This window comes from Triturus cristatus, chromosome 6 (assembly GCF_964204655.1).
Source record: "Triturus cristatus chromosome 6, aTriCri1.1, whole genome shotgun sequence".
NCBI classification, from domain to species: Eukaryota; Metazoa; Chordata; class Amphibia; order Caudata; family Salamandridae; genus Triturus; species Triturus cristatus.
Genome location: NC_140589.1, coordinates 1,769,178,427 through 1,769,201,083, shown reverse-complemented (window position 1 = coordinate 1,769,201,083; position 22,657 = coordinate 1,769,178,427). Strand labels below are relative to the sequence as shown.

Genomic DNA, 22,657 nt, shown 5'->3' with positions numbered 1-22,657 from the left:
CAAATAACGACTCCGCAAATGGCAACAATGGCTCCATGTTCCCTGTGCCCTGGTGGAGAAGATCCAGCTAAGGCTCCGAAAGTCCAGAGACTGAGGGCGGCTGCATACGTAAAATGGCTGCAGCCCTGCAAACAGTTCTGACAAACGTCCCACTAGCCTCCGTGGCCCCGTGAGGCGGTGACAGCAAGTCATCAGTAGGTGACTGACGCAAGCTAATCCGGCCACTTAATAGAGACTCAGCAAAAGGATGAGTAGGCCAATGCCCCACTGGCGCCCGCTCTGGAGAGCGTCGAAATTACTCAGGGGGTGGTGAATCCACCGGGACCACATCCTCCACCAATAAAGCCGGAGACGGTACCGGCGTCGAACAGCATCCAGGCGACGTCGAGCCGGCGTCGGCGACCACTGAAAAGGCCTCGACTGGCAGAGTGGAGCAAGCGTCGCTGACCTCCAAAAAGGCCTCGACCGTCCGAGTCGAGCCGACATCGGCGACCTCCGAAAAGGCCTCGACTGTCAGTCGAGCCGGCGACCCCCGATGTGGAAACCTGCGGGGAGAGAGTGAGCCAAAGCGGTGTCGTACACCGAGTCGCAGCCCCCTCCAGCAATGCAGCAGGGAGCCTCAGAAGGCTGTGCGACGGCGCTATGGAAGAGCTAGATATCATGGGATGCCTGTCCGGGCCGCGTCCCGACATTGCGGCGATTCTGGAGTCAGAGTCAGGGCACTCGGTTAGAGCCGAGGGAGAACCCGCCGGAGGAGTCACGACCTGAGACCCTACCCCACCTGTGAGGCCCGAAGGCATGCCAGGGAGGGGGGGCAAAGCAAGAAAGGACTGCAGAGCCCTGCAGTAGTCCTCCATCGGAGGACGGGTTGCCCCAGCACCCGGAAATGGGGTATATGCGGGGTCCGACTCCTGGGGGCCAGAGTCCGGCAAAGACCGTGAGCTATGGGCCCCAACATGATGTCGACGTGAAGCTAACGACTTCCGCGACTTCCATTTGTGCTTACCAGAGGTAGGCGAATGACGGCAATGATCCCGGGACCTCCCTCGAACAGGAATGTCGTGTGAGGGCTTGCCCCGCGTCTCTGACTCCGCTGTAGAAGAAGACCGGTGTCGCGAGGGGTCTGTTCGGGACATCCGTGCAGACAGCAGCTTCATGCGCCGTTCCCGCAGGGCTTTCGGCCGCAGCGGTCGACAAGCGTCGCACTCCACGTAGTCGTGGTGCTCGCCAAAGCACCACATACAGATTTCGTGAGGGTCCGTCGCTGACATCTGTCATAGGACCGGCACGGCTTGAAGCCCGCAGGCATCGAACACACTGTTCCTTGACGCAAAAGGGCGTCGAGAAGGCCCAAAGATAACAAAAACAGGCCAGAGGTATAACTTTCCCGGATCCGCTTTAGGATGCGGAAAAAAGAAAACTGAAGTCAGCACGCCGGGAGGGGCTTATATGGCTCCATTGACGTCACTTCCGTGGACAATGTCAGGACGGGGCCGGGTGATGCCGCCTCCCGACGTGCAGAGGTATTGCTGGGGAAAAAGATTTTCCGGATCCAGTCTGACGCCTGGGGATGTTCTAACTTAAGGAATCTGCGGCTAGATGTCTCTATCAGATATAGTATATCATTTATTGAATCTACCAGGAGGCAACTGACAAGTAGAGTTTTCCATGTAGGACATAGTGAGGGATGAACCAACACACAGACGGTAAGCTAAAGTACAACACATACATTCTATTTTAGCCATATTGGAGAGAATAAGCATGGATCCGATCTGGTGCAGAAATGTGAAGCATGGGGAACAGCGTAGTGCAGAGAGAATTCATCTAGTAATCTAAATCCCTGTAATATTATCCAAACCGCCACGTGATAAAGAGAATGGAGGATCTTTGAAGGTAGAGTTGCAAGGCCCATTTGCCACACAAAATTGTGCAGGACGTCCTTAGCAGAGGAATATGTTCTATTAAAGAACATAGACAGGCAAAGTTATCCATTTCTACAGGAGCTAGTGAGGACTTAAGAAATTATTGAACATGTGTCTTTGAGGAAAACCTTTTCATGAATGAAGACAAACACTGATCCTTAACCATAAGACTTACAGATGCTCCTGGATTCAAAAATATCTATCCAGGAAATCAGTTTCCTCACAAAGTATGCATTAGTCAGACAAAAATGTAAAAATGTAAATTGATACTTGTATAGCGCACTACTCACCCGCAAGAGTCTCAAGGCGCTTGTACGAATACCGCTGTGGAAACCATCCTGGCTTTCCTTGTGAGGCCTCCACTCCTGGGCACCCCCCAAGGTGGAGGCCAGGCATCCTTTAGCGTTGTGGGGGCCGTTGTGGAGATTAAGCAAGCTATTGCCCAGAGTTGCAGAGTGGGACTCCATGATTGGAATAGGCACCGAGGCGAGAATTATCAGGTCCGTGGAATTTTGAGCCCAAGACCCGCCGGGGCGGGGAATTGAACCCTGGTCCCGGGCCAGACCTCTGCATCAGGGTCTGCCGCTCTAACCATTGAGCCACACTTCTCCACACAAAGCCACAAGCATGAAGGAATAATACAGGAGATGAAACAAGCACGACCAGAAGTTGCACTGAGGATTAGAATCCCACAGATTGACACAGAGGCAAGCCATTAAAATAGTGTTTGATGACCTTATTAGTCAGAAAGACGTGTCGCATAACAAAGCGATAACTTACAACGTAGTACACACAACTTGATTACCTTTACAAGGAATGTTTACATCGCAGCTTAGGTGGCAAGTAATATTTGTAACATCAACGTGTGTTTGTATTTTCAGAATACAACAAACCACCTAACTTGCAATGTAAAATATATTATGTTTATTAATGGGGATAAAACCCTATACCCCTACTTATAAACACATATACATATATATATACACACATATATATATATATATATATACACACACACACACACACACCCACACACACGCACACACACACACACACACGCACACACGCACACACTAACATTAAAAATATATCTCTTGTTTTTAAATTACATTATAACTACCTATACCCACCCCATAAACTTAAAAGCCCCCTAATAACTTTAACACTACCCATTCCTAAGCCATAAAAACTCCTTACTACCCTGTAATACTACCTGTCCCTTAACCCTGAAAACCCTTCATAATTCTTTAACGCCACCCATCCCTGAACCCTAAAAGTAAACCCTAACTACTGTTTAACACTACCCATCCCTGAACCCTGAAAAACCCTTCCATCCAATTAAAAGTATCCTAAAAAACCCTTACTACCCCTTAAGCGGCATAATACTATAATAAAACAAAATTTATATTTGTAATTTAGTGAACAAATGTGTGTGCAGGTGTAAATTAGTTACCTGTGTGGTAAAGTACTGTGCTGTAAAAGTACAAAGAAAACCGCTTGTGGTACTTACCTGTCATGACAAAAACAGGGTGGTACTGAGGGCGTGGCCAGCAGCATGGCCGGCTAGTCGCACTTGCCGGAGCTCCAGCAGCCCGACTTTTATCCTGACAGTATCCTGCCTTTCTAGTCACGGACCAATGCCAGTCTGCAGATCCTTTTATTCCTGGCAACGCTGACGTCTGCCCTGCGTGATCAAAGTAGAGTTGTGGGGCACGCGGCAGGAGAAAATCCGAGTAGTGTCTGAGGTGTACCGCGGCTGCCCAAGATGGTAGAGGGGGCGCCGTAGCTGAAGCCTGAGCGTCTGTGCCAAGTGTTGACACCCAGACTGGAGCCTCCCTCACGGCCCACTGTGGGGGAACGCTAGGCGTCGGCGAGACACTGCGGGACGGCCGCGACATTTACTCCGGGGCCGGAAATCCCTCCCCCTTGATGAGGGAGTCGTTAGGATTCAGGCCTAGCACGTAAGCAGGAAGAAGAGACCATGCACGGGAGATGCAGAGGCAGATCCAACTGATCGGTGGCCTGGCCGCGCCCCCTGGACCGGGCGGCGATCCCTAATCGGTTGGGGTGCGCGGTTGCTGGCCTAGCAATGGTCGACCTCTTGCCAAGGATCGCCACGAAGCACCTCAGACAGGAGAGCAAGGAAAGCACAGCAGACTATAGCCGCCCCCCAGTGGCTGCGACGAGAACGGACGGGCACATGTGAAGGGGGGCAGCCAGCGAGAGTGAGATGCTTTGGCCCAGCTGACGGGCGCTGCTAAACATTGGGTCAAGAATTGAGGGCAATCCCGAAATTGAGAGAACCAGGCCCTCATCCTTAACGAGGAACCCATGGCTCCAAGGGCCCGCATGGAGCGCGAGTGAAGGCGGGCTGTGTGCACGCAGACGAAGGCTGGCTTTGATACCCCCTCTCCCCCCGGGGGCCCGCTGCGGAGGGGGTGACGCATGCACGACTGTGGGTGGACATCGCGAGTGGGAGTCGCTGGGCCCCACTGCCCTCCCCCGTCCATACTCCAGGAGTATTTGGAGGGCCCTATGCGGCCACTGCTGGGCAATTAATGAGTGGGCTATAACCCTGGCATTGGATTGGGGGCTGCACGAGGAGGTTGCCCCCGGCTGACGCGGGAGGACGGCTGCCTGCCTACCGTGGTGTGGGGTGCCGCCAGATTTAGGCGTGGGAGCCAAAGAACACAGTCATACTCATGCTGAGCGAGGCCCGAGCCCCATTCAACACCGCGGGGCTGGGTGGCAAGAAAGCGACAGGTGGAAATAGTGCCCTCCCCCGCGCCATTTGGCGGCGGCCACAGGGAGTTTCCTCACTAAATCCTGGATAAGTGAAGAGGCAGACTTACCGCCCGAGACAATAATGGCGAAGGACAAAGACCCCAAGCCTCAAAAACAGGGAAAGATGGACAAGTACACAAAGATACTTCCGCCGCCGGGGAGGCCCTCGGACCCCCGGATAACTCTGCCGTTCTCCAGGCGATTTATGCCTCCAGACGCCATAGAGAGCAAAATGGCCGAAATAAGATCGGAGGGCTTCTTCCTGCGCCACGACATGCACAACATTGCAGAAAGGGTGACCCAAACAAACTTGTGTCTCCGAGGGGGAAGATCAGATGAATACCTTGGACTCCGATATCAGTGCACTGATAGAGACTATGAGGGAGATTGCATGGAGAGTGGACGAGGCGGAAAATAGAGCAGGGAGAAACAACCTTCGCTTTATTGGAATGCCGGAGGGACAGGAGGGCTCGGACTCCGTGACATTCCTATTGACATGGCTGCAAGACTCCCTCCCTGCGGTAAAATTCTCACCCTGCTTTGTCATTGAGTGGGCTCACAGGATGCAGAGCGCAAAGCCACCGCCAAGGGTTCCCCTGCGCACACTATTAGCAAAATTCCTCAACTATCAGGATCGTGACATTATACTTAGAGAGTCGCTGCGCATAGGGGAACTTAAGCTGGCCAATGCCAAGATCATGATCTTTCCCGACTACTCTAGAGAGGTACAGAAAATTTGATGAACATTCGACTCGGTGAAGGTCAAGTTGAGGGTCACGCAAGTGCAATACATGCTTCTCTTCTCGGCCAAACTCAAGGTCATCTTTCAAGACCTAACACAGTTCTTTCAGACCCCTGAGGAAGCCTGGGCCTGGATCAAAGAGTGCCCTAGGCTGCAAAGGTCAGCGGAAATCAGTGAGACACAGGACAAAGAAGCGACGCCGAGATGGGAACCCAGGCCACAAAGGATTAAAAAGAAGAGGTTATTTAAACAAGGACACAGGTAGTGGACGGGGACTCTGGTGACCGGCGCCCTGTGCGGGTGGGCGTCTCTGGTGGAGACTCTACACAGACTTAACTCAGAACTAGATACTCCAATCAGGGAGATAGCACCCGCACAGATCAGTCAGACAAAGAATCCCTAGTAGACACCGATCACTCGCTTCTTGAGGAAATCGACCGCATGGAGACCCTAGTGAAACACAAGTTGCAGAGGGCACGAAACGGCAGCAAGATAAAGGTGGCCAGGAAGGCTGAGATATATGCACGGGCCATGAGCAGACACATGGCTCAAAGGCCACAGGAGCCCTTCCCCAGACACTAAGGCTCAGGAGTTGCCGGAGTGGAACATTACATTGAAAAGTCTATATCCTTTATTGTTGTGGGGTTTAATGTTTAGGAGGTAGAAGGGTAGGTTGGGACTACAGACTCCTCATACTGTACCTATGCCGAGTTGTCATGTTGACTGGTCAGAAAATGTGCGAAAGGAGTGGGAGGAAGTTGGGTGGAGGGGGTAGGGGGCAAGTTATTCCACAGTTTGGAAGTTTATAATAATTCTAATGTACTCAACAGCAGGAACCTTAGACTCAATAGGCAGGTTCACCTCGCTGACATGGATCGTCAATGGGTTGGGCAGCAAAATAACGAGAGGGTTAGTCAATAAGTATGTTAAGATGCTCAAAAACCCAATGTCGTTTTTTTGCAGGAAACCCACCTGCGCATACGCACTATGCCTTTATTGGCCGAGGACTCTACACCACTCTGGCGCATGCAGGGTTTTCCCCAGGGGTGCGCCCGGTGGCCATATTAATTAGAAAAACCTTCCCCTTTCACACGACAAAAGTCTGGACTGACCCCCAACGGGACTTATGTCGCCGTTCAAGGGACATGGAGATGGCGCGAATTTACACTAGTCAGCGTTTATGCCCCGCCACGATTACAGGCTCGCACTATGGCAGCGGTAGCCAAGATACTGCTGGACTCAGGCCCCTCTACACATCTTATTGGTGGCGACTTTAATAACGTTGTAGATCCAAGTCTAGACCGCACACCAACAGCAGCAGGAACTCTAGTCCCCACCCCATTGGCAGACTTTGTGAGGTCGCTAGGGCTGACTGACCTCTGGCGCAACTACCACCCACTAGATCGCACTTACTCTTTCTTCTCAGGGGCTCTCAGGGTCTTCTCTAGATTGAACTACTTCTTCGCCCCAGCAGGTAAAATCCAGATGATCGACAAGATAGACTACCTGGCACAGGGCATTTCAGATCACTCACCGTTATGGCTCACAGTGCAAGGAGGGAGGCCAGGCAACGTCCGGAATGGAGGCTGAATGCCTGGGAGCTCCAGGACATGATGGTAGCGGGAGCCATTAGAGCAGAGACAACAGGGTTCTTCCAAGAAAATGAAGGCTCAGTGTCCTCGGCTGCCACTTTATGGGAGGCTTATAAGTCAGTACTTAGAGGCAGGATACAAGATGTAATTGCACGCAAACGCAGAGAGGATACACGACAGATAGAAACCTTGGAGCGCAGATTTTTGGACTTGGAGAGGAACATCACCCCAGATACTGACACGGTCTTAAGACAACTAGTGATCACACGCGGGGAGCTTCGCGCACTGATGGAACGGGAGGTGCAGACTCAAATTCAGGCCACACACCATAGGCTTTACGAAGCCGGGATAGGACGGGACGGCTCCTAGCTTGGCTGAGTCGGAAGTAAAGGGAGGCGAGCTGGTTGAACCAAATACAAGATGAAGACACCCGACAGCACACACCATAGCAGGTGCCTTCACGCGCTTCCATGCGGACCTCTACGGGGCCAAACCATTAGTCAAGGAGACACAAATAATAAGCTACCTTGACGACATAGATATGCCCACTCTGCGGCGGAATGACAGAGATGCCTTCGAGGCAGAGCTCACCCTAAGCAAAGTGCACAAAGCCATAGCCTGACAAAAATCGGGGACAGCACCAGGGCTAAATGGGGTTCCAGTCAAATGTTTCAAGCAAAACCTGAGCTTATTGGCCCCCCTTTTAATGAGCATATTCTTGGCGGCACGGGAGGAACAGGCGCTGCCGCTAGACCTCTGCCAGGCCACAGTGGTAGTTATAATGAAACCTGGTAAACCCCCAGAAAAATGCAGCTCTTACCGCCCTATTTTGTTACTAAATGTCTAAACTTAGATCTTAGCTTCTATCCTAGCGACGAGGCTTTTATCAGTAATCACCTCAATGGTGCACCAAGACCAGTCGGGCTTTATGCCGGGACGAGCCATGCATCTCAACCTACGTAGACTGACCAATTGGCTAGACACTGTGAAAGAGAGGCCTACCTCGCAGATGCTCTTATCCCTTGATGCAGAAAAGGCCTTTGGCACGGTCCACTGTTTGTTCATGAGACAGGTCCTGATAAAGTTGGGATTTGGACCGGAGTTTAGGTCATGGGTGGAGCTCTGGTATACAAACCCCAGAGCACAAGTCGGAGTCAATGGGATCAAATCAGCAGACTTCCCAATCCAACGGAGGACCAGACAGGGCTGCCCCCTCTCGCCCCTGCTATTCGCGTTGGTCCTGGAGCCATTGGCATGCCGGATCAGACCCCATCCAGGCCTAGGGGGCTTCCAGGATGAGGGGGGCCAGCTAAGAGATGAGCGAATCTCCCTATATGATGATGAGAACTTGCTTTACGTCACCAGCCCAGACACGATACTCCCACTGACATTCCGACTAGTAAAGGACTACGGTAAGCATGCAGGATATAACATGAATTGGGGGAAATTGAGTCTTTATTCGGTGGGAGGCCCCCGTAGACTTGCGCGCAATACCAGAGTGCCTCCGTGTCACTGAAGAAGGTTTTAAATACATAGGTCTATTCATCTCTTCGAATGTGGCAGACTGTCTCACCCACAACATTAAGCGTGTCCTGGTTGAATTTCGGGAGGACATGGTCAGGTGGAGTTGTCTTCCTCTGACGCTGCTAGGTAAGGCAACCATCTATAAGATGATCACGCTTCCTAAATTATTGTACGTACTTCAGAATACATACTGTAAGATCCCAGAAACGGTATTCAAGGCAATAAATGACAAGCTTTGCACGCTCTTGTGGGATGAGGACACCCTAGAGTGGCACTACAAACGCTACAGCGTAGTTAGTATAACGAAGGCATAGCTTTGCCGGATATTCAACCCTACTATAGGGCCGCACACCTAATAGCCGTTAACGAATGGGAACATGCTCCGGGAGACCACCCAACATACCCCCTAGAAAGGTTCCAATTTCAGAAACATTCCCATTTACATTACATATATATGGGGGTGAGAGGCTTGCTTTCAGCAACACAGAGGACGATCGAAGCCTGGAGAGGGGCGGAAAGACAAATGCATTGGGACAAAAAACTGACCAGGTCAACACCGCTGTGGGAAGGTAAACAGCTTCCAGAATTAGCAAAACTACGGGGCTTTAGGAACTGGGACACAATAGGAATCACAACACTAGGAGACATATTCAGGAAAGGGGACTTAATCACTTTCACAGACCTCCAAGCAGAATATGGTCTGTCAACTACACAGCGGTACAAGTACAAGCAACTCCAGCATGCTTGGAGAACACAAAAACCTGATCTTACAGACATCGCGGAGTACGCACCACTGGAAGGGCGACTTTTGGAAGAAAAGATACCCTCAAAGGTGGTTTCCTGGACATATAAAACGTTGATAAATAATATACCCGATAGATTGCTGGCCCTCAGAAGTCGGCGGGAGGAAACCACAGGCCCACTAGAAGACATCGACTGGGAAGCAGCACTGATGCACCCAAGGGAGGTAGCGATTAAACTCAGGTTGCGACTGATACAGTTTAACGCAATACATAGGGTTTATTATGATAGAGTGCGACTTCACATGATGGGCAGGGCAGAAACACCTGATTGTCTACGCTGCAAAACAGACCACGTTTCCTTCTTACATACCCTATAGGGGTGCTCCCTAATAAATAGATATTGGTAACGAATAATACAGGAACTAAACAACGTACTAGGAACCCAGATCCCAATGGATCCTAAATATATCCTCTTGGGCATCCCCACCGACATTGACGTCCCCAGATACAAACTCTACTGAGCAACTTAGGCCTCATAGTGGCAAAGCGTGACATAGCCAAGTACTTGGGAAGGGCAGACTTACCTACCAAGGCAGAATGACAGGCCTGCATGGACCTTTACTTGGGGGCTGAAAAAACGATATGCACGGCCAGAGGGTGCCCTAAGTAGTTTAGGAAGATTTGGCAACCGTGGCTGAATCATACGGCCTAGAAATGATAGCGGCTGAGACGCACATAACACAACTCACAGCGCAAGACTCACAATAGTTAGGCAGCGTAACACGGGCCCTAGAACGTATAAAGTGTTTGGACCACTCCCGGAGCGAGGTGAGGGCAGGAGGGAGAGGAGAAGGAAGAGTTACCACATGAATGTACCTTTGGTTGTGTTGATGGCAGCAATTAATGAACATGATGTTGAGCCTGTCCTATTCGAAATGTACTTGCTGGTGTTTTCGTTGTTTGTTAACCATAACAAAAATGAAAATAAAAACAGTTTAAAAAAAAAAACAAAAAAAAACAGGGTAGTACTTACCTGTGTTGTAATAGGTGTATATCTTAGAGAACGGATTAACAATTTCATAAAAAGGTAAGCAAACTAATTCCATAGTGTAGAGCCAACTAATAAAATCGCAGCCACATCAGCACATTGGCATATTTTGATCTCCTTATTGGGCAAAGGAAAGTTCAATTAGACAAAAACACACAAAGAAACTCTTCTTGAAAATACACCAAAGCAGCAGACTCATGAGCCAGAACGGATTAGGTCATGTTAAAGTTATAGGAGTAAGGGAACTACTCTAGAGACATCTGTTCAGTTTTGAAGACTAGAAGATAGAAATTAACTGCACCAAGAACACAAATTGTCATTTAGGCAGGTGATAAACAAATATAATACATCTCAACAATGGCTACGTAAAAATAAGCAGGCAACATAACTTTAGAATTACTGAGTCAATGTGAATGGCCTTACAGGACACTGAAGACTCCAATAAAATAATAAGTAAACAAAGCTTGTGGATATAAGTGATGGCCCACCTTCAGCCAACAATGGAAGGAGCAGCAAATGAGATATTGATGGATGCAGTGCCTGAAAGTCAAATTGTCAGTACGATTCAGAGCAAATTGCCTACCACTCATGGACTGGAAGGAAAGTTTTCAGAGGAAAGAAAAGGGCTTTAGTTTCAGCACTCATTTGTGCACGACTGACTGACTCCTAGAACATCGGGGTGGAAAGCGGTCACCCTTATACCTTCACTCCAAAATGGTGACATATTAAGACACTGAACGGAGGTCCCTTCCCTAAATGTGAAAATATTGCAGGGGGAAGAATGGTGAATCCAAGCAGGGATTAGTTTGTCCTCTGGCAAAGCATTGCATCGGAAAATGTCCAACCTAAAAGGACAGATATGAGATGAGAGAAAGAGTCCTAGCATTTTCAGAAACCATCACAAAGTAGTCTGGTGAAGAATGTCTTCAATGGCAGAAAGTCTCTTGCAAGAAGAGGAACCATCCCCTTGAGTGCAATCTGAATCCTCCAGGTAGTCCGACCCAATTAAACAGACGTCAGCATACAGATAATCGTGCACCCTCAGAGTTGGGCAAAAACTCTAAGAGCTACATATACACAACAGTGAGATCCTGTAATGGCAGTGTTAGCCTCCCACTACAGGTATAACACATTTTATGGAGGAGCTACGGGTTCACCCGTTGGCCAATTATAAAGGAATACTACAGATATGTGGCACAGGATTCCGTCTGTTCATATTAGACTCATTCCCAACAAAGCAGAGCCTCCCCTTAGGAGGCAATTTAACACTTTTTTTTTAATTAGGTGATTATTGATGATAGTAAATAAAGAAAACGCCCCTTAAAGGTTTTGCAATAGAACACACACCATTGCGTGCACAATCTCTAATTGGAATTTGGTTTTTGTGAACTGGGACAACATAGCAATAACTATCATAATACAAGGCCTACACTCTAAGAACCAAGTCTAAAGAATCTTATTTTTACTAAAGCTTCTTTAGAATTGGTCCTTAGAGGCCTATTTTTTTATTTTTATTAGTTATGTTATCTATTTAAAAGGTTGTGATGCACTTTGTTTTAATACTTTCTTCAAGAGATCACCTGCACAAAAGGCTAAAGTTACATATTAGTGTTCTTAGTATCCGCTATTTGTTGCTTAAATAAAACCCCCTATTTGCAAAAAATCCATATTTATTAATACAGCACAATAGGAAACTCAGTGGGGGAGAGGGTAAACGGGAGTAAATCATCCAAGAACCACAAGAATTTCAACCACAATGTGCTTTAGTTATACTGTGTTTCAAGATTCTCAATTACTTGTTTCAATACCAATGCTGCAGTGCTTGCTTTGAAGAATATGTAAAAGAGGTCGCAAGGCACCTGCCTTCAGGAAGCAGGGCTGGTAGCAGATCAATTTATGCCTAAATAAACATTGGGCACTTTACATGGGCCTGATGATTATTTCCAATAGTTTGTCAATTCTCTTTGCACTGCAGGCTTATCAGCACTACGTTGCTCCTATTTTGGTGCACCAAGGCAGTATTACTGGAAGATATATAAAAAGAGAAGAAAACTCATCATGGCGAAAAAAGGCAGATTGTAAAAGGATAGTGGTTTATTGCAGTACCTTAAAAATGCAAGGTTAATTTGAAAGGGAAGTGGAGCTGATCTGAACTAAGACACTGTTTCAGATGAAGTTGCTTATTTGGAGGAAGGAAAAGGAGGGATGAAGGAGGTCCTTGAAGCAAGTGAAAACTCCCAGCTAGAAGCGAGAAAAGGGGCTTCCAGCTAAACAGATGAGCTGCTGGATAGCTGAGGGCCTGGCCACATATCGTAAGTTCAGCGCTCACAGACTGCTTTTAATCAGGAAAACAAATCGCTGGGCAGAAACGTTATACAAATAACACATCCATGTTCTTTTGCCAAGGTTTACACAATTACATTTTCCAACCATTACTTCAGCTGCCATGAATTGTATTATATTGACAGCCTGTTAACAAGCCTTTTATTGTAGTTGTTCTGTGACTGATTTTTTCAGTTGCTTAGTATTTGATTGCATAGATTCCCTGCACTTTTAACTGATCTAGAATTTGTACTTAGTGCATGGTTTGTTATTTATTTTTACCTCCCTGGTTCATCACTGGAGCGGACCACTGTTTTTTGCTCCACTGGCCAATTTACCTGCTTTCAGAGCCTTCAGAGATGTATAGATGGTCAGCAATTGTTTGCCTTTTTGCAGACCTGTGCCTACTTTGTGCTTCCACCTGTTGTACATATGCCTAGCAAGAAACTTACCACTCTGCTGGTGCACCAGGAATTCCGCTTCCCGCGGAAGGCACCAGAACAGCATTTCTTTCCTCAGTTAGCGTCAGTCTCATTTCTAACAGCTGAGCTTCCCGATCAGCATCATCCTCGGTTTTATCTAGAATCAGCAGGGAGGAACTCACAGTTACTAATGCAAGGCAAACTTATGGATTTCTGAAAGAAACAAAAAACAATGTTTACTATGCACAATTCAGGGCACAACGTATACTGAACAGATCACAAAGTGTCAATTATGCTTAGCATCCATCCAGACATTAAGGAAGTCATTGAAGGGCATTGGAAGGTCTTGTAGCACAGTTGAGATGGAATGGTACCATAGGTGGACTGATGCAAACAACAGCCTAGATAATATGTATTAACAACGGTATTTCAAAGTTCATGATTTACAGTTAAGCAAGTTATATATTGCAGCTTTAGATACACAGCAACTAAGCGCTATACAGAGTAGATTGTACAATGAGGGTGTAAGTTGGTGTGAGGAGTAAGTGAATAGGCAAGAGACTGGAGCACACAGTGACTGCAGTAAGGGGGAAGTGGATACAGAGGAGTGGATCATGGGCAACTATGAACCGGCTTATTGTTCAAATGGGTGACCGTCTCGGTGAGGTGCAACAGCACAGTAAGCATCAACCACAACTCTGTTTTAGCAAGATTATCCATCGTCATGCTAGTAAAATATGTCTTTAATCAGACGCTCTTTCACTTAGCAGAGAGAGGGGTTGGTTAGATGAAACATGCAGTAATCCAGTACTAACACAAACGGATTCAAGTCGGGGGATCTGATACAGTTGACCGACTCAACATCCGTCCTAATAAGAAAATGACCAGTATACCCCTCCCTACCTGCTTCTGTGTATTTGCAAGTGCAATAAAGGGCTATGAATAGTCCTAGTTTCAGATGTTTGAAAGGGACTCTCGATGCTCGGGGGGGTCAGCGTAGGACATACAATTGTGGTTATACGCTCATGCTTTTATAAGGAAAGCAGATATTTTGGAAAGATCATCAAAATTATGTTCATTTGATATCAATATGATTGAAGGACAGGAGGAGTATGCCTTCATAGAAATCAGTGTAGCGGTAAGTGATTTTTGAGCATTCTGAGGAGAAACAGGCATTAAGGGTACAGTTTGAAGGATACAAACTGTTGCCCAAGAACCCATGACACTCAATTTTATGAGTTTCAACCATCATTGTATGGTAGTATGATGAAAACAGAATGGAATATTAGCCTACATTATAAACACTCCCTTTAGATACCTTTATTTCATTGATTTATTGGGTGACAAATGTGGCTTGTATTTCTTTGGACTGTTCTGAATAAAATAACGTTTCTAAGACCAGAAAAAGCTATCATTCTGCAAGTGCAGGCATCCAGAATCAATATATTTCAACTTCATGTGCCTGTTTCTCTTTAGTGGGCCCGGAGGGGGTTCACTTTCGGAATTCCAGCGTGCGTCTAAACTGGATGATGTCTATAGGCTAGAAGAAACCCTTAATATTTTGTAGCCCAGGGGAGTGCAGCCCAAATGTAGCTCAAACTAATATGTTTACAGCACAGGGCCACTATGTGGAGACTCGCACTGCATTCGACAACTCTTATCACTGCCCTTGTGAGTCCATGCACCATGGGCCAAACTGCGAAAACTGTAGAGCCTGCATTGTGCTGGATGGGAAGAATCACTGTCCACATGGATTTTTAATGAAGCCTAGGGTCACTCTATTCTTCATCACACGGCTGACCGTCGGAGTCTTATGAACCCCTTACAATTAACTGAGGGCAAGATCCCCAGAGGAAGAGTCATAGTGGAGGAATGGGAAAATGAGGGCTTTTCCTCAGAGGTTTTGTTCACGGAGAGGACCCGGACCTGCCCATCTCAGATTGGCATCTGCTTAAGGCATATAAGACAGATTTATCCAGAACAGTTAGATGGGAAGTGGGTTGGAAGTAAAAAGCAGGAATGGGTTCAGAACGGAGAAAATTCACCAGTCCAGGGTTGGTCATGGAGGGAATAGTGTATCCAGACTGTCTTTCCATCTCTTCCAGAGTCAAGTGAGTTAGATACTTAGAAGAGATGAAGCTGATGCTACTGAGGGAAAAGGGACTTTGTCATGGAGGGATATATCCCGACAGCCTTCCTTTCGTTTTCACAAAGAGAATCACCAGTGAATGTTAACCCCAAAGTTTACTGCATTTGAAACTGGCTTTCACTGCAGACAAATTATTTGTGAAGGTGCCCACTTCAATTTTGATTTAATAAAGTGAACTGGGAGAAATGTATTGACTTCAAACTCTCTTACACGAAAGTGGTTACCATGTTCAGTAACCATGTGTCTGATGTTATATTCTTCCATGCTCACGTTAGGACACTGTTCTTGCCCAAGGGATGGAAAAAGAGAACCGGCATCGCTGACAACCATGTCCTCGAGGTCATGTCCTCAGTTCTAGATTAATAGAGTCATTTTTTGCATTAAAGTGGAGGAGTGGACAAGGATTCTTTTTTTTATTAAAGTTGTTAGCCTTACGTTTACTGGTAAGAACTGAAAAGTTACTGAGGTTTGTGTTGGGATCCATGGCATTCACATCCCTTTAAGAGGATTTGAGGTAAGTTTAGCATTTATGAAATGTAGGTACTCTGAAAGTGGTAATATGAGCTACATGTGTGCAGCTATCATCACTGGAGATATAGTATGGATTGGGAAGTATTAGAAGGAGTATGAATTCCCAATTCCATAGAACATGAGTGCTAAACAAATACTATAAATATGTACATATCAATTCTTTCTACTCCCCTTTCGCTTTCACACAGGGTTCTTGCCATACGACTCATGTTTTATGAACTGTCTGACCTTACTGGTCTATTATTTTATTGCTCTATTCTCCCTCATCCACTGCATAAACTCCAAGTTATTTTTTGCTGTATTGCCCTAGGTTTTCATGTGAAGTGTTGTGTTACCCCTGTGGTTATGGCCATCCTATACAAACACCATAAATAAATTAAAGAAATACTAAATTGATGGCATCTGAAGATCCCTCAGAATGTGATCTTTCACTGGCACATCAAAAAAAGCAGCCCATACTGGAATGAAGGAATGGCAGTTACCATGCCATTGCCGTTATCATCTGCAAGGCATCGGCTACATGCATGCTCGTTGACTTCCATGGCCAATACATGCTGCATAGGCTAGCTGGGTTGAAGCTAATGCTGGAGAGGTACCCCCCTAGTGCAGCCCCCACCCCCCAAGGGGCCCGCAACGGGCCGCCAAAGTAAACTCCACATGTCTTTCAATGGCGGAATCTCCGCCATTGAAAGGCATTCCACCGCACACATCATAATATGGATGGCGGTGCCTGTAAGGCGCCGTCACCATATTATAGGCCTTTTCTGCCCGGCAGGCAATTGTGATGATTGCCTGTCGGCGGAAAAGCGGCGGATGGTCTTTCCGTCCGCAGCAGTACCCCCCGCCATGCTAATGTGGCGGGGGGTAAATGGCCGTCCGGCGGGGAGTTTTGGCAGGCGGATCACCAAAGCCGGTTGGGCAGTGGCGATCCGCCCGCCATGATAATAGGCCCCTAAATGTCAACTAGCTTCCATCTTATCCCACACCTATAATACCTTGATGCCACTACCATCAAAGATATTCTCCGACAGCCATCCACATTTTGTGGCCGCCACTGAACCTAACATTCTTCGTCAGGACTATATCTTCTAGGATAAGTCTGCAAAGCAGCAATCGTGATAAATGAATGTCAAAGACCACACCAGCCCCTGTCTGCCACTCCACCATCAAATAAGGGAAGTCTACCAACATGAAGTAATTTAGAACACTCTCAAACAAGGGAACCCAAAACACCTTTCCAATAGTTGTCAGACTGCTGGCACTCTGTGTATACTAATGGCAAGAGGCAGTCCACAATCCTCCTCAGAAACACAGACAGCAGATTATACATTTAATGGAAAAATAGGTAAAACCACTAGCATACATGAGTAACTGACAACATGTAAAAAGGATGTGCAAAAACCACATTGAAATCAATCTGACTACAACAATACCATGTGGTCTCACGCAAACAGTTCTTGGGCTATTCAGTTACCATTTTCAACGCAGGGATCGTCATGATCCAGTCTAACAAACAAGCACTTACCTGGTTAAAGCTTGCCATTAGTTGCCTGAAAGTCCAATACATAGCTTTGTCACAGAGAAATCATGTAAACACAACATTCCCCCGGACCAGAGTGAACAGATGTGTTTAGGGCCAGGAAGTGAAAGATGGGTGTAGAGAACATGGAGAGCCAGGTCTCTGGTAAAAGTAGCATCTTGCTTGTGCGTGGTGATTAGGTCTCAAATGGGGAAAGCTTGCACTACTACAAAGAAAACATTAAAAGCAAGAGCTGTAGTGTCTTCTTAGCTAGCGGAAATTAACAGTAAAAAAAGTGGGTGTGTATATGGCGATTGGTATTGGTGGTGAATATTTTCTGTATGCAGGTGACGTAGTGCACAGGATCATGCAATTAAAGTTAACTCTGGTAGAGACAAATGTTTTGACCTTTGGCCCATTCCAGAACCAACCAGGGTATTGGCTCTGATTCAGAAAACCAGGGTCTGTATTATACTATGCGGCAAGGTTTCCTTGTTTGTGCCGGGCACACCATTTAAAATGTGCACCCTGCACAAATAAGGAGAGTGCCCGGCATGAGACGGAATGTGCTGCCCCCAGGGAGGCCACGAACTTGTGCTTGCCTGGGGCAGCCCATTCAAGAGAAATACGGAGCAGCTTTGAAGCAGCTGCTCCTTGTTTCATTGTGCAGGCGGCAACTCGTCTGCACTTTTAAGGGGATTTAGAGATCCCCTTGCAGGCGGGTGCAGTAAGAGACTGCACTCACCTGCAAAGGGATGTCTGGGGGGTCCATAGGACCCCTTTTACCCCTCCAGAGGGCTTCCAACAGGGGGCGCACTGACAGTGCGCCACCTTTTAGGAGGCACGTGACAGCTTCTTTGCCTCTGCATCCGCGTCTATAATACGACGTGGGGGCAGAGGCAATGGAATTCCCTCATTTTCATGGGGTCACGCCATGCAAACGAGGGAACACCCTTGGTGATAGTGCTTGTGCTACATGCTTGCCAGCGCTGCCTGTATCACAGAAGGGGCCGCACAAAGCAGGTGCACATACCCGTTGCACACTCAGGGCACTTTCCTTAAGACAGCACCTGGTGAGGACACCCTAAGAAGCATGGATGGCTCTTAATAAGCAAAGGCTAGTTAAGGGGCAGGCCAGTAAGTGACCTGAGCTTTTATTTGAAGGTACTAGCCTAGCAGTCAATCAGAACCGATGCCGCTTGTGGATATTATAAGGGGGGAGGGGAGAATGTTCTGCTTGAGAAAGCAATGAGGCCTCAAAACCAAGGCACAACTAAGCACTGAGTTTAAGAGTCAATTCATGACTTGTTGAAAATATCAGAATACACCAGGAGTATTTTTGGGCTAATGTTACAGGAGCGTGGTTTTGTGAAAAGAAGTCAAGGGGGGACAGGAAATTGAATTACACAGTTGTTCAAGAACACAAACATTGCAGAAACACCTGGTGAATAACAAGGTCATCCATAACAAACATCAAATGTGAGGGGCTCCGGTTTGAATTTTATTAAAACGCTTTTTACTGAAACGCCAAAATAAATTTATGTTTCCCATTAATTTGCATAATTCAAAAAATTTCTGTTGAGGAGAACATCAGGCCCACTTATGCTTCATGGAATTAACATTGCTTTCTCAGGGCCACTAACCAAGAACAAGTATCGTTGAAAAAGTAACTGTCGGGGTACCTTCAGAGACTTTGTAGGATTCACACAGGTAAAGAATATGCATGAAGAACTATCAAACTAATTTGAGTTGAGGTTTGTCAATGAACATAAAAAGGGGAAAAGTCGAATACTATAAGCACTTGAAGGGAAAAATAAGTGACAATATTGTCACCTCTCTCTCTCCCTCCCTCCCTCCCAGGCACGTGCTTCTCGTCCTCTGCCAACTCCTGCCTTGCGATTAATCAGCATTCTTTACCTGCCATTTTATACCAAACATAAAATAACAACCAACATTAAAACAACAGTTCTCCTACCTGGTTTGCTGACAAGTTTTTGCAGCTGCTGATCGAGGTACTCCTGGCGTTTGGTCAATACATTCAACCATTTTCTCCGTAATCTCTCAAGATCGCGGTCCTGTGTAGACAAATAAGCACATTAAATACAGCATAAAGAAATACAGATACTCATTTGTTTATACATTTCAACAAGCATTTCACCAATCTACTTAAAAGCAGGTAGCAAGATATCACATGTAGTATATGTTTAATTATTACACTCAGCTGCCTGTCAACACCACCACTCAAAAACAGACAGTGCCGGTCTTAAACCTGCCTGTGAAACTGATTTGTGGAGCTGCTAATGTCAATAGGAAAAGTAAAGTTACAAAACAGAAATAGTAGCATTAGGTTTTCTGCATAGCACTCAATACAGCTCTTTCAACCTCTCTAATCACTAGAAGTAACGGGTGTTATTTACAGACCTTGAAAGAACGGAACATTTAGTTACCTTTGCCAGGATTTAAGCTTATGACTTGCGTAACACACCATAGTCAGCAGCATGCGCTTAAATCACTAAGTTTGTCAAATTACCACAAAATTCCTCTAGACACATGAAAGAAAGGGCGGAAAAGCCACCTGGGTGGTGATCCAACCAGGCAGGCACACACTCCAAGCACCAAAGACCTCTTCTCATTTCCACTGGAGCCATGCACCCTTTCATGGAATATGCACACGACAGTCTTGGAGCGCGCCATGGCCCAAGAAGACCTTCCTGTGTGATTTAAGTGTGTTCCGGAGTACACATCATCAATCTCTGACCTCTGGTAGTAGCGATGTGTCCAATCAACTGTTTGCGAACAACTGTTGTTTTAAGAAGACAACAACAAAGGTCCACTGTGTCAGCCAATATCACACATCAAGAGACTACGATACATATGAGACAGATAAAAATTATAAAACAGCCCTGTAGGGGCATCCAATACTCAGTGCACTTGTAGTAGAAAGAAAGCTCCTGACCATCAGAAAGAAAGAGATGGGCTTATTTTGCTGTTCGGAGCCTCACAACGGGACGTACTAGAATTAAGTGACATTCTGGAAGATTCACAAAATATATTGACCATGACCAACAAGAAACAAGCTTCTTAAATGTTTTGTCTCCTGGTGGGCACCTAACCATGAGCCAAGCAAAGCTGAGCCATCCTGGGGTCACCAGAAATTGGACTATGGCAAAGAGAAATCAAAGTACTACCAAGAAATACCTTTTTTCCACACATATGTGCTAACTTCTCTTCCTACAAGTTTGCAGCATCAACGAAACGGGAGATGGTGAAATCCTGCTTTCTGATGGCCACACACTGCCCTATTCATTTCAACAGGTGGTAGCTCCTAGTTGTGTGTTAAAATGAGTTTGGTCACTTTCAGCTAGAGCCATCTCTGGTTTTATTTTACTAGTTCATCAAACTTACATTTTATTAGCAATACTCTGCAGAGGAGTCCAATCTGACCTGCACCCTAAGATGTCTGCCGAGGGACCGACCCCCCCCCCCCCAACAATCTGCAACACATAATGAACCTTCCCAAGAACCTCCAACCACGCCCACTATGGAAAGTTAACATGAAAAAAGGAGGCACAGGGGGATGAGCTACCATCTGCCAGATTGGTACATGTTATCTACAATTCAAGGCTACAGCACCAAGTCTCAGCATCTCCTAACGTGGGAACAGAACTACACACATAGATAGGTATGTGAGGGCAGAATGCCTATTCATTATTAAGTCGAATAGTAACCTTGAACAGAAGAGAAAATAATAACGAAATACAGTGTTCTGCTGAGGCAAGCAATACTGAAAAACTAGGCCTAGTACGAGCACAGCCTAGGCAGCCTAACAGGGATTACTAAATACAAAATGGGGTCACATTCGCTAACTGAAGCCTGCACATTATAGGGATAACTCAGTAGGTTGCATAACGTGAATACAAATGGCGTCTACTTAGCCACACATTGCTAACCTAATATAGCATGAAACTAGTGCATTGCGGGAATGGGATTTTGAAACCTAACAACCATGAAAAGACTACAACGGATTTAGAACTCGGCTGCCAGACTACTCTTGCATATCAAACCCGAGACCACATCTCACCTGCATTGAAAGCCCTGCATTGGTTACCGGTTGCCAGGAGATCCACGTTCAACCTACTTTGTATCACCCACAAAGCAATATCTGGAATGGGACCGCTCTTCATCAGGAATAAAATCACCAAACACATTCAACAAAGGAACCTCCGCTCTAAAGGGGCATCTCGCCTCAAAATCCCAAGATACAAGAAAAAAAACATGGGTGGCACATCCTTCTCTGTTCAAGCAGCCAAACAATAGAACTCTTTACCCCCAAAGTAAGATCCACCGACAACCACCTTATCTTCAGAAAACTACTCAAGAATTGGCTCTCCCCCCCCACATAAGCACCATACGCAAACAGAATTTTACAGCAAATCCCTCTGTAAATAAGCATTTATTTTCACTATAGATATGTAAAAGCGCTTCAACACCCCATCGGCATAAAAAGCGCTATATAAATACAAACCTTTTTAGGTCTCGCCTGGCGTAGGCTGCGCGCATGCGCAGTCTCGCGGGCGAGATCTAATGATATGGGGATTTTTTTAGCAAATGTCATTAAGCCCCGCCCCTCTTTTCCATTGGCTGGCGTCACCGTTTATACTAAACAGTGGCCAGCCATTGGAAAAGAGCTCCTGGTGACTTATTCGCTCGGCTTTTTCGGCAGTCCCATTTGGACGGCCTCGCCTGCTTTGCGTTCGTCGCAAAAGGTTTCTTATCTTTATGGGGCCAAACACATGGCCCCATAAAGACAAGAAACCTTTCAGCAGGCGAGGACGTCCAAGTGGGACGGCAGAAAAAAGGCGAACGATACGTCATGGCGACCGCTTGTTCAATAAAGCTTCGACTTCACTTGCGTGAAAAAATACATTGTGTACCTGCTTTCCTAAAGTAACGACTTGTATATAATCGGCATCATCGTATTGCGTCGTATTTAAGTTACGTTGTATTGTACCAAAATTGCATCGTAAATGAAAACTCTGTTTGCTGTGAGGTATTTACTATCTGCCGCCCCTGAGCGTGACCTGAAGTCCCATCCCCTCTCTACGCGCGCTCTCGAGCTCCATTAGTTGTAGGTAATGCCTTGAATGGCCTGAGGGGCCCGGGGATGCACCGGGACACACGGCAACAGCCAATAGACATGCGCCCTGACTGACATAGTCGCTGACCCCGCCCATGCACAAACCGCATCTGCGCACTACCCCTGACAGCAGTTGTCAGGCTAATCGGCACAAGCAGATCAACTCGGTCGAGCGCGTGCCTCTGTGAATACGAGCCGTGCGCTCCTGGGAACCATACTCTG

The 22,657-nt window shown here is 46.7% G+C and overlaps 1 protein-coding gene across 1 annotated transcript in view; it reads right to left on the bottom strand.

The window, feature by feature from the left end:
* Positions 1-22,657, bottom strand: part of KIF13B (kinesin family member 13B) — a 712,974-nt gene that overhangs the window by 160,201 nt on the left and 530,116 nt on the right. The window contains exons 27-28 of the mRNA XM_085613040.1: positions 19,274-19,373; positions 13,130-13,256 (exon numbers count right to left, since the gene is read on the bottom strand). Of these exons, the coding sequence (XP_085469166.1) occupies positions 13,130-13,256; positions 19,274-19,373 (227 nt within the window). The remainder of the gene's footprint in view (positions 1-13,129; positions 13,257-19,273; positions 19,374-22,657) is intronic.